The sequence below is a fragment of the Schistocerca nitens genome, chromosome 9, assembly GCF_023898315.1.
Source record: "Schistocerca nitens isolate TAMUIC-IGC-003100 chromosome 9, iqSchNite1.1, whole genome shotgun sequence".
Lineage (NCBI taxonomy): Eukaryota > Metazoa > Arthropoda > Insecta > Orthoptera > Acrididae > Schistocerca > Schistocerca nitens.
Genome location: NC_064622.1, coordinates 240,364,235 through 240,377,215, shown reverse-complemented (window position 1 = coordinate 240,377,215; position 12,981 = coordinate 240,364,235). Strand labels below are relative to the sequence as shown.

Below are 12,981 nucleotides of genomic sequence, written 5' to 3'. Positions count from 1 at the left end.
ATTCCTTGTCTCAAGCCCATATTCCAGTCACCCATGACCATTAGGTTTTGCGTCTCCCTTTACGTATTGTGTTTCCCTTTCAGTAACCTCATATAGTTTCTCGATCTCTTCACATTCAGCTTTCGAAGTCAGCAGGTATACCTGAACTATCGTTGTCGGTATTGGTTTGCTGTCGTTGCTTATAAGAACAACCATATCATTGAACTATTCACAGTAATACACTCTCTGTCCTACCTTCCAATTCATAACTAATCCTACTCTCGTTACACCACTTTCTGATCATATTACGCTATACTGATCTTACCAGAAATCTTTGTCTACTTTCTATTTCATTTCACGGAGCGCTACTATATCTAGACAGAGCCTTTCCATTTTCCTTTTCAGATTTTCTTTCTTCCCTACCACGTACAAGCTTCTGACACCCCACGTTTCTGACATTCCACGCCTTACTCCTAGGACGTTATGCTTTCGTTGGTTGTTCAATCTTTTTCTCGTCGTCACCTCGAACTTGGCAGTCGCCTCCTGGAGGTCCGAATGGGGAACTATTCCGGAAAATTTTCCAATGGAGAAATTATCATGAAACTTTTTCAATTTCAGGCCACATGTCCTCTGGATACGCATTATTTGTCTTTAATGGCGTGGTTTACATTGCCTTCTGCATCCTCGTGCAGTTGATTATTGCTGATTCTTCTGCCTTTAGGGGCAGTTTCCCACCCAAGTGACTGCCCCGGTGGCCGCGCCGTTCTAGGCGCTTCAGTACGGAACCGCGTGACTGCTACGGTCGCAGGTTCGAATCCTGCCTCGGTCATGGATATGTGTGATGTCCTTAGGTTAGTTAAGTTTAAGTAGTTCTACGTTTTAGGGGACTGATGACCTCAGATGTTAAGTCCCATAGTGCTCAGAGCCATTTGAACCCACCCAAGGAAAAGAGAGCGCCCTGAACTTCCGTCCGCTCCTCTGCCCTCTTTGACTATAGGCCGTTAGCAGAATGAGGGTGACTTTTTATGCCAGAAGTCATCGTCCGCCATGGATATATATACAAATATATACAAGTATAAATATAAGAACTGACAATAAATATAAGTATAGGAACACTAAAATCCTATTTACGCCTCTTCGTCCAATACGAGTTTGTTCTTCATCATCTCAACGTCGATGGGACGTTAAACTGTTTCCTTCCTTGCTGGATTTCACTATTTGCCCACTGAATGTTCCTGATGTTACAATATACACATCTGGTAAACATTCCTCCTACCGCTTTGTTCGTGCACCAAAACACAACGGGCAGCACTTGTCTCTGCATAAAGGACAGATCAGTAGCTTCTTAGCTTCTCGCCTTAGTTGTTCTGCTGTAAATCGTATTCTGCCTCTTTGTATTAGCATAGGACTGATTACGAAGCGGAAAGTTGTCTTAAAAATAATAATATTTGCAAGAAAGATATATGTCATTCTGGAACCAGAATTGATATTATATTTCACGCAATCATTTTTTGTCCTTACAGCGAGACCGGGAGGGTGCTAACCACGATGAAAGCGGGGGATTTCTTCGGTGAGATTGGGATCCTGAACCTCGACGGTCTCAACAAGTAAGTACTTTTTCTTCAAACAAAATTACTAGTGACGACGTCATTAAGGGCTTTGGATGAAGTACTACTTTTCTTAATCTGCCACCTCATTGTACTACTTGCAGCTGCTGACTACAGGCATCATCAATTTGTCCGAAACATCCACATCGAAAGTACTTAATGTTTGTTGTAGAGGGTTACATCTTAGTGCCAAATTAATTCTGGATCTTGCATTTCTGTGTTGTCTTCTCTGATTCATTTGTAATTCTAATCATTTATTCCATGTATGGTTTTCCCTCAGATATTCATCACACGTAAGCAGGTAAATGAATCACTTATATTTATGACATGTATCCCGCGTCACTACTTGGTAAGGTGTAACGCCGTTCAACATGCACTAAGTCTGAGATTTTTTAATGTTTTCCACAGCACATTTACTCCATGTTCTCATGACCATTTACTAAATGCGAACCTGCACTTGGACTTGAAAAATTTAGTGAAGTTTCCTAAAAGAAAACAGAAAATCAGTATCTCACTTAAATGTACAAAAATCGGAATATTTACCCATTTTTATAATTGATTTGATTACTTTTCGTGTAGAGAGTATTTTATTTCTGAGTGTCTTAAAAGGTTGATTACTCTTGTGTAGTGGAGTTATCTACAGTCGTTATGTGTCTGATTGCCAGAAAGCAAATATATAAATAAATAATAGACGTAATATTATATTAAGGAGTCGACCACCAGAGTTTGATATTGTTGTTACATATCCAGAAAGACAGAAACTAATCGTCATAGGCCACAAAAGACTTCCAAAAAATTGGAAAGACAACCCACAAAGATACTATCGATAGAAAAATTAAGTAAATTATTGACTTTTAGGTTTCATGAAGGGCGCAGTATCAGAAACTTTTCCTCATCCAATTGCACTTATGACAAACCTCATGATAGCCTCTCCTCATGGTTCAAGTATAACAACAAATTGATGGACTGTATAGAAAATCTACCTAGTTTTGCCCTCTCTTTATTTTTCAACCTTTTCTCATTAAAAAATATGACTGGTTGCTATTCTACAGTTGAATACAGTTATTTAACGAAATTCTTCGTAATATAACCGCTGAGGAAAATACTTTTGCTGAAATACCCATCCTCGGCGCTATCTGTTTTATCGTACTTTTGATACAATCACAGCAGATTTTACTAGTCGCCACCCTCAAATGTTCAAAGTGCGCTGACGGAAACACTACGAGAGTAGAACGAGGTGAGCTCTGAAAACACTGATAACGATAAGTGGCAAGAACACACACCTTTATTGGCGAACACTCAACTTTGTACAAATCGGCTCAGGCAGCAGATCCGGAAGTTCGACTACTATTCCAGAAGCTAAGACTGCATAGTGAACAGCCGGCAGGTTGTGGCCGTGCGGTTCTAGGCGCTACAGTCTGGAGCCGAGCGACCACACTGGTCGAAGGTTCGAATCCTGCCTCGGGCATGGATGTATGTGATGTCCTTAGGTTAGTTAGGTTCAATTAGTTCTAAGTTCTAGGCGACTGAAGACCTCAGAAGTGCTCAGAGCCATTTAGATAGTGAACAGTTCCTGACCCACTTGAATGTTCACTGAAATCGGGTTGGTGTGGACTCGCGAGAAGCAGACGATGAGGCGCGAAGTACACGAGTAGAAGGCGGTCTTCTCGGTAGTCGAGCTAACTTGGAACGCCCCCTCCGCTGTGGCGCCGGCGCGTATCACTTCTCTGACGGCGCCACCGTTGCAGCTTCTTGGAGCGGCAATCACTGGGCTATACGCCGTCTCTGGACTGGGTTGTGGAACTGTCGACGTCTAAGGTGCCGCCTGATAGTGCGTACTGTGCTTCTTCCTACACCACAGTTTTTAATGATACCAAACAGCTCCTTTATAGATAATACGCTTTACTTAGAAACATTTTATGTAAGCATTTTTGCGGTCCACTTGGGGCACATTTGAGAGCTACTACCTCTGTCGTTAATATGTGTCACAGATTACCACATTCCCTGCTTTACATTGCTTGCTGGTTTCCACCTTTTGTAATGAGATGCAGACTTCAACAGCTTGTGACTTACTTGTGGTTCCACTGTCTTTCAACCACGTTCCATAGTAGGACAGCGCCACGGTAACAGACGAACAGCTTTCCCGTTCCAAGAAGCTCGTTCCCTGGCTTTGCGCCATAACAGTGTCCCCGTTATCAAAGTTGCTTAAGTCAGTGGATTTCCATGTACCGTCTCTAGAATAATTCCCTATTCATCTCGTCTTTGCTTCTCTTACGTAATTTCTCAACTACGTCACGTGTCGGCAACCAGGACCCACAGGAAGTACAGTCTCCGCATCGAACTTGTGACGTCACACTAGTTGCTTTGCTCGCGTCGCCAGGTACCCAATGCACTCCTTAATCGTTTCGTATGTTATTGTGAGTGTGAATATACACTCCTGGAAATTGAAATAAGAACACCGTGAATTCATTGTCCCAGGAAGGGGAAACTTTATTGACACATTCCTGGGGTCAGATACATCACATGATCACACTGACAGAACCACAGGCACATAAACACAGGCAACAGAGCATGCACAATGTCGGCACTAGTACAGTGTATATCCACCTTTCGCAGCAATGCAGGCTGCTATTCTCCCATGGAGACGATCGTAGAGATGCTGGATGTAGTCCTGTGGAACGGCTTGCCATGCCATTTCCACCTGGCGCCTCAGTTGGACCAGCGTTCGTGCTGGACGTGCAGACCGCGTGAGACGACGCTTCATCCAGTCCCAAACATGCTCAATGGGGGACAGATCCGGAGATCTTGCTGGCCAGGGTAGTTGACTTACACCTTCTAGAGCACGTTGGGTGGCACGGGATACATGTGGACGTGCATTGTCCTGTTGGAACAGCAAGTTCCCTTGCCGGTCTAGGAATGGTAGAACGATGGGTTCGATGACGGTTTGGATGTACCGTGCACTATTCAGTGTCCCCTCGACGATCACCAGTGGTGTACGGCCAGTGTAGGAGATCGCTCCCCACACCATGATGCCGGGTGTTGGCCCTGTGTGCCTCGGTCGTATGCAGTCCTGATTGTGGCACTCACCTGCACGGCGCCAAACACGCATACGACCATCATTGGCACCAAGGCAGAAGCGACTCTCATCGCTGAAGACGACACGTCTCCATTCGTCCCTCCATTCACGCCTGTCGCGACACCACTGGAGGCGGGCTGCACGATGTTGGGGCGTGAGCGGAAGACGGCCTGACGGTGTGCGGGACCGTAGCCCAGCTTCATGGAGACGGTTGCGAATGGTCCTCGCCGATACCCCAGGAGCAACAGTGTCCCTAATTTGCTGGGAAGTGGCGGTGCGGTCCCCTACGGCACTGCGTAGGATCCTACGGTCTTGGCGTGCATCCGTGCGTCGCTGCGGTCCGGTCCCAGGTCGACGGGCACGTGCACCTTCCGCCGACCACTGGCGACAACATCGATGTACTGTGGAGACCTCACGCCCCACGTGTTGAGCAATTCGGCGGTACGTCCACCCGGCCTCCCGCATGCCCACTATACGCCCTCGCTCAAAGTCCGTCAACTGCACATACGGTTCACGTCCACGCTGTCGCGGCATGCTACCAGTGTTAAAGACTGCGATGGAGCTCCGTATGCCACGGCAAACTGGCTGACATTGACGGCGGTGGTGCACAAATGCTGTGGAGCTAGCGCCATTCGACGGCCAACACCGCGGTTCCTGGTGTGTCCGCTGTGCCGTGCGTGTGATCATTGCTTGTACAGCCCTCTCGCAGTGTCCGGAGCAAGTATGGTGGGTCTGACACACCGGTGTCAATGTGTTCTTTTTTCCATTTCCAGGAGTGTAGTTAAACGGTCAGCTACAAAGGATTAAACTGGTGTGAAATAGTAAACCTCGCTCCCACTGGAGACATCGCAACAACTCAGAAACCTGTAGTGTCAGGTGCTGTGACGAACGATACAGGACCCGTTTACCTCGTCGGCTCCACCCGCAACGCAACCAGACGCCATTCACTTCTGCGCTTGACGGTGATCCTAATGTTTCAGCTCATTAGCGTATGTTTACAAGTGGGTGCTGGGCAATACTAGCCTCACGTTCTTCTGGCATATTTCATGAGTAGCTTATGCTTTCATGTTTCTAATTTAACTCTGGGCAGGCCGGCCGGAGTGATCGAGCAGTCCTAGGCACTTCAGTCTGGAACCGCGCGACCGCTGCTGTCGCAGGTTCTAATCCTGCCTCGGGCATGGATGTGTGTGATGTCCTTAGGTTAGTTAGGTTATAAGTAGTTCTAAGTTCTAGGGGACTGATGAACTCAGATGTTAAGTCCCATAGTGCTCAGAGCCATTTCAACCGTTTTAACTCTGGACTATGGGAAGTAACATCGGGTTTTGGTGGATAAACTTTCCAGACAACTGTAACAATACTGTATGCTTTGTTGATTGATCTGTTGAGTCTGGGGAGAGGACCAAACAGCGAGGTCATCTGTCCCATCGGATTAGGGAAGGAAATCGGCCGTGCCCGTTCAAAGGAACCATCCCGGCGTTTGCCTGAAGTGAATTAGGGAAATCAAGGGAAACCTATATCTGGATGGTCAAGAGCGGGCTTGAACCGTCGTCCTCCCAAATGCAAGTCCAGTGTGCTAACCACTGCACCACTTCACTCGGTGCACACAGTAAGCACAGTGAAAGCTTTCATTAATTTACAACATGGAGCAGCAGCAAGTACAAAGAAGAAGTAAACAAACCGTCTCCAGCCGCATTAGTTCAAAATGTTCAAATGTGTGTGAAATCTTGTGGGACTTAATCGCTTAGGTTCAAAAATGGTTCAAATGGCTCTGAGCACTACGGGACTTAACTGCTGAGGTCAGCAGTCCCCTACAACTTAGAACTACTTAAACCTAACTAACCTAAGGACATCACACACATCCATGCCCTAGGCAGGATTCGAACCTGCGACCGTAGCAGTCGCGCGGTTCCAGACTGCAGCGCCTAGAAGCGCTCGGCCACTCCGGCCGGCTAGCTGCTAAGGTCATCAGTCCCTAAGCTTACACACTACTTAACCTAAATTATCCTAAGGACAAACACACACACCCATGCCCGAGGGAGGACTCGAATCTCCTCCGGGATCAGCCGCACAGTTCATGACTTCACCGCCCAAGACCGCTCGGCTAATCCCGCGCGGCCGCCGCATTAGTCCCCACCCCTTTACAACTGCAACGTGTTCCAATACTGAATGTGGAAGGAAACGGTGTGTGGTAGGTGAAGTGTGGTTACACTGGTAGCACAGTGCTACTGCGAATTTATTAGTGTAGCGCAGTTCTGTGGTTGAATCTCGAATGTCGTCGCGAAGCAACTTGCCAGCAGTAAAAGCTGGCAACGGTCTCCGAGGAGCCATCCCGTGGCCGTCCCATTACGCTAACGGGGTCGTGGGGCGAAGGCCGTGTTTATAGACGGCGAGGCACGAAGCCATAATCACACAGAAAGCACCGCCTGCGCTGCTGCTATGGCTGTCAGAGCAATCTGCATTTAGAGGTTCTATTCCACAACAAAAGGGAAATGAATCTTCTGGAACATTTTAACGTTACTTACTAACCAGTGGTGCATATTAGTTACACAGTGCATTCTAAAACACGACGGAGGAAAGTGTGGAAGAGGTCTTGTGCATCATATTTTTACGTAATGCATCTTCCCGAATGGTGCTAGTAAGGCGGCGCAGGAGTGAAGTTCTGAATGTCTTGAAATAAAACTTCTCGTTCGTGTCCTTTCACTTACTTTTTCAGTCCGCTGCAAGGGAAAAGCCTTCCTTCAACGCCGGCCGAAGTGGCCGTGCGGTTAAAGGCGCTGCAGTCTGGAACCGCAAGACCGCTACGGTCGCAGGTTCGAATCCTGCCTCGGGCATGGATGTTTGTGATGTCCTTAGGTTAGTTAGGTTTAACTAGTTCTAAGTTCTAGGGCACTAATGACCTCAGCAGTTGAGTCCCATAGTGCTCAGAGCCATTTGAACCATTTGAACCTTCCTTCAACGAAATTGTATCACGTTCATTCCTATTCAGTCTGGACATTGAGCAAGCAGGAAAGGAAATCAAAGAAAACTGGAGACAGATTTAACGTTCAAAGAGAAGAAAAAAAACTTTGAAGTTTGCGACGACGTCATAATTCCGTCAGAGACAGCAAAGGACTTGAAAGAGTAATTGAAAGCAATGGAGAGGGTCTTGAAAGGAATATACAGGGTGTTACAAAAAGGTACGGCCAAACTTTCAGGAAACATTCCTCACACACAAATAAAGAAAAGATGTTATGTGGACATGTGACCGGAAACGCTTAATTTCCATGTTAGAGCTCATTTTAGTTTCGCCAGTATGTACTGTACTTGCTCGATTCTGATGATCAAATTGTAAATTTTCACAATCAACATGTTTGGGCTGACGAGAATCCGCACGCAATTGTGCAATCACCTCATCAACACAGATTTTCTGTGATCGTTTGGGCAGGCATTGTTGGTGATGTCTTGATTGGGCCCCATGTTCTTCCACCTACGCTCAATGGAGCACGTTATCATGATTTCATACGGGATACTCTACCTGTGCCGCTAGAACATGTCCCTTTACAAGTACGACACAACATGTGGTTCATGCACGATGGCCTCCACGTTCTCCTGACCTCAACCCTCTTGACTTTCATTTATGGGGGCATTTGAAAGCTCTTGTCTACGCAACCCCGGTACCAAATGTAGAGACTCTTCGTTCTCATATTGTGGACGGCTGTGATACAATACGCCATTCTCCAGGGCCGCATCAGCGCATCAGGGATTCCATGCGACGGATGGTGGATGCATGTATCCTCGCTAACGGAGGACATTTTGAACATTTCCTGTAACAAAGTGTTTGAAGTCACGCTGGTACGTACTGTCCATGATTAATTTGATTTGAAGAGAAGTAATAAAATGAGGTCTAACATGGAAAGTAAGCGTTTCCGGACACATGTCCACATAACATATTTTCTTTCTTTGTGTGTGAGGAATGTTTCCTGAAAGTTTGGCCGTACCTTTTTGTAACACCCTGTATAAGATGGCCGGCCTTAACTGCTAAGGTCATCAGTCCCTAAGCTTACACACTACTTAACCTAAATTATCCTAGGCCGGCTGTGGTGGCCGTGCGGTTCTAGGCTTTTCATTCTGGAACCGCGTGACCGCTACGGTCGCAGGTTCGAATCCTGCCTCGGGCATCGATGTGTGTGATGTCGTTAGGTTAGTTAGGTTTAAGTAGTTCTAAGTTCTAGGGGACTGATGACCACAGATGTTAAGTCCCATAGTGCTCAGAGCCATTTTAACCAATATATAAGATGAACATATATGATGCGGGAATGACAACTAGAGGTCACAAGAGGTGGACTCGCCGGTGAAAAAGGAGGCGGAGAGTATTTTGCTGTCAGTACCGAAGCAGTAACAGCAAGATGGGACTGTCACGAGAGTTCTGTGACTTTGAACGTGGACCAGTCACCGGATGTCATCAGAGTAACAAATCCATCAGGGACATTTCAACACTTCTAAAGCCAAGTCGATTGTTAGTGAGGTGAAACGTGAAGGAACAACTAAAGCTAAACCAAGGCGTAGTGTATATATAACCTATTAATGTGTGTGTTATTGAATGGAATGTGAATGTGGAGTTTCTTTATTTTATTTTATATATATGTTATTTCTATTTTTACTTTGATTTTGGTTTCACTGTAAAGATATGAGAAGGCACGGATCGTTTTTAGATTTTACAGACACAAAAATGTATCGTCGGATTCTGTATTATTATTGAAGTTACTCAGACGAATCCGTACTCAAAACAGTTAATCATTATAGGCTATATGCACAAACAGAAAAGTATTTCACCGTTTTCAGTACGTAAGGACCTACGTGTGATTTACCAGGTGTACCGGTATGAAACGAGCGCTAAGATACAAATGTGTCCATAGGGAACATTTGTTGTGAACGAGCCTTTTTTTTTTGTTTGGTTGGTATGACATCTGTCAAAGATATTTAGTATACATCAAGACATGGAACAAACAACATCATATGTTTTCATCGTGTTAACAATGTCGAATTTTGTACCAGAAAGTGATGATTTGCGGAAAGCATTAATTTTTTGTTTTCATTTGAAAAAAAGTGCTGCCGAGTCGCATCGAATGCTTGTCGAGGCATATGGTGATCATGCTCTTTCAGAAGCAACATGCAAAAGATGGTTTCAAAGGTTCAGAAATAATGATTTTGATGTAAGCAATGAAGAACGTGGAAGACCACCAAAAGAGTTCGAAGACGCCGAATTGCAAGCAATATTGGATGAAGATGATACTTTGAGTCAGAAGAAAATGGCAGCAATGCTAAATTTTGCACAACAAACAATTTATGACCCTTTGAAAGCTATGGGAAAGATCCAAAAGTGTGGAAAATGGGTGCCACATGAATTGAATGAAAGACAGATGGAAAACCGAAAAACCATTTGTCAAATTTTCTTCAAAGACATGAAAGAAAATCAATTTTGCATCCAATTGTTACTGGCGATGAAAAATGGAATTATTTTAGGAATCCTAAACGGGAAAAATCATGGGTTAATCAGGGACAACCATCAACATCGACTGCAAAACCACATCGATTCGGCAAGAAGACAATGCTCTGTGTTTGGTGGGATCGGAAAGGTTTGGTGTATCATGAGCTTCTAAAACCCGGTGAAACTGTGAATACTAATCGCCACAGACAACAAATGATCAATTTTAACTATGCATTGATCGAGAAAAGACCAGAATGGGCCAGAAGACATGGCAAAGTAATTTTTTTACACGACAATGCACTTGCACATAAAACAAAACTGGATCAGGATACAATCAAAACACTTGGCTGGGAGCTGCTACCGCACCCACCGTATTCACCAGACTTGGCCCCTTCTCACTATCATTTGTTTTCATCAATGGGACACGCATTGGCTGAGGAACACTTCGATTCCTACGAAGAAATCGAAAATTGGGTGTCTGATTGGTCTGCTTCAAAAGAACATTTCTATTGGCGTGGTGTCCAAAAATTGCCAGAACGGTGGTCAAAATGTATAGAAAGCAATGGTCAGTACTTTGAATAAAATGTTTTTACTTTTCAATTCAAAATTAGTGTTTCATTTTCACAAAAACAAATGCTCATTTCATACGGGAACACCTGGTAATTAAGTCTTAGTGCAGGCCAAGTCTGTATCCTATTGCAAGTACCATAAATCGTCTGAATAAATCGTGAAGTACTTTGAAAATGTCAGTTTCCTATAGATCAGGAATGAATGAAATAAAATCGCCGATTTCCAGTGTCGCCTGTTGAAAGAATGGGACAATATTTACGATAATTTGAAATTGCCGCTTAATGGTGGCCAATTGCCGCCGTCCAGCAATGTTCAACTTGTTTCCGGAGAGGAGTCTGATATCCTTTTAAAAATGACGGGACAAGCAAATGGAATATGTGGTGCAGGTTACAGTGAAATTAACAACAGCAATACTTTAGACATATATTGGAGTTCACTGCTCAAATAATAAAACATGTACACACCTTATTATGTATATTGCGCACAATGGCGTCCTATCCGAACAAGACAAAGTCTGGCGCATTTTGTTTCACGCCTATACCAAAAAGAACAAATATAATAATAAAACTTAAGTTACAGGTAATAGTTTTTCTTTATAATCGCATTATTCCTTGACTTTCGGTAGAGTTTCTTTTACGTATGACGAATATTATTGCTTAATATCGTGGAAGAATATTTAAGAATTTATATTTCTCCTAATCCATGGGAGGACGTCATAAACGCCAAACAGACTTCATGTACTGATAGACGTGGACCATAGAGCATTTAAGAGGTTGTTGTAAAATATCGCGTGAAATGAATAGCCCAAATGCAAGAGCCGCTAAATGTCTTTTTTATCGATTCTGAGACGAGCACACCGCCGTATAGATTTTTTCAGCGCCTACACGATGGCATGGGTTTCAGTGCAAAGCCCGCCCTAAACCGTTGAAAATGGCCGTAGAAAACTGTTCAGTTGCAAAATCCGCTAACTGCACGTTCTCTTCGGGTGAAAAGCCCGCTAAATGTCCAACGTTTGCAAAACACACCAAGTTCAACAGGCATGCAGGTCGCCGTTCCATGACCGGATGCAAATCACGCCAACTGGCATCAGACTTACCAGTCTAGAAATTTAAAGGTACATTTCAGTTTATGTAAGTCTGCAGGCTTTCGTCGCAGTTGCCACTGAAGTTAAAATCTTCTGGGTTATTAGGTCGCATCATATTTGTTATAAAATGATAATCGTTTTGACCCCTCTGCTGGGATCTTCCTCAGGATCTTCTGGTGTCCACTACCGCTAGACACCAGAAAATCTTGAGGAAGATCCCAGCAGAGGGGTCGAAACGTTGATCATTTTAGGAGAAATATGACGCGGCCTAATAACCCAGAAGATTTTAACTTCAGAATATTTCAGTTTGTTGGGACTGGAAGCGATGTCTTTCTTATTCGGATTTTGGTTGACGTACGCAACAGTGATGCTCTTGCTGCTGATGCGTTGTCGAAACATACGCCGGGAAGCACAGTTCACCTGATCAACAGGGTGTATGTTAACATATTTGCGTGGATGTTTTGAAGAAAATGAGTGATTCAGTGGACGGTTTAAATGTAGAAGATGGAACAAACGAAGTGGGAGTAATTGAAATAATAGGAATCCTGCAAGAGATAGAACCCGTAGTAATAGTCTAAAATGACCAGAACGAGACCGAGGCCGACGGTCCCTCCCGGGAAAGGAAGATGCGTCTTGCTGAATGCAAAAGAAATGTTCCCAAAATAGAAAGATAAAAACATAAAAAGTATTATTAAATCAATATTATGCAATGAAAACTATGTCAACACTAATGGTTATGATGGTTTAGTGAAAGTGACCGGTAAATGGCATTTCCAGAAAGCAAAAAAAAATCCTTTTCACGAAAAGCAAAAACAAAGAGATTTGTCTAGTAGATAGCCCTTCTGCAGTTCTGAAGCTGGAGAGGGGAAGAGCATCGTGAAGAGAGAAAAAAATTTCAGTAACAGGAACAGCCCTATACCATTCACAGCAGGTGTAGAACTTTCAAAAGCAAATCCTGGGTACGTCAAAAACCTTTTGGAACTCCACTTTGGTGAAGACTCAGTGACCAACGACAAACTCAAATTCCACATCGAGTTGACAGACGTGCAGAAAAGCACTCCTGGAGTAGCTCCTGCTGCTGCCAACCCTCAGCACGAGGAAGAAGCCGAAAGCGATTTTGAGTCGATGGACAGTGAGGTCCGTATCATTTAAAAGCAATTTTCAGTCAGTTTCATTTTCTAGATTTCTTGTCGCTGTT

At 44.3% G+C, this 12,981-nt stretch overlaps 1 protein-coding gene across 1 annotated transcript in view; it reads left to right on the top strand.

Moving 5' to 3' along the window:
- Positions 1-12,981, top strand: part of LOC126204156 (uncharacterized) — a 1,030,415-nt gene that overhangs the window by 782,591 nt on the left and 234,843 nt on the right. The window contains exon 14 of the mRNA XM_049938564.1: positions 1,503-1,586. Within this exon, the coding sequence (XP_049794521.1) occupies positions 1,503-1,586 (84 nt within the window). The remainder of the gene's footprint in view (positions 1-1,502; positions 1,587-12,981) is intronic.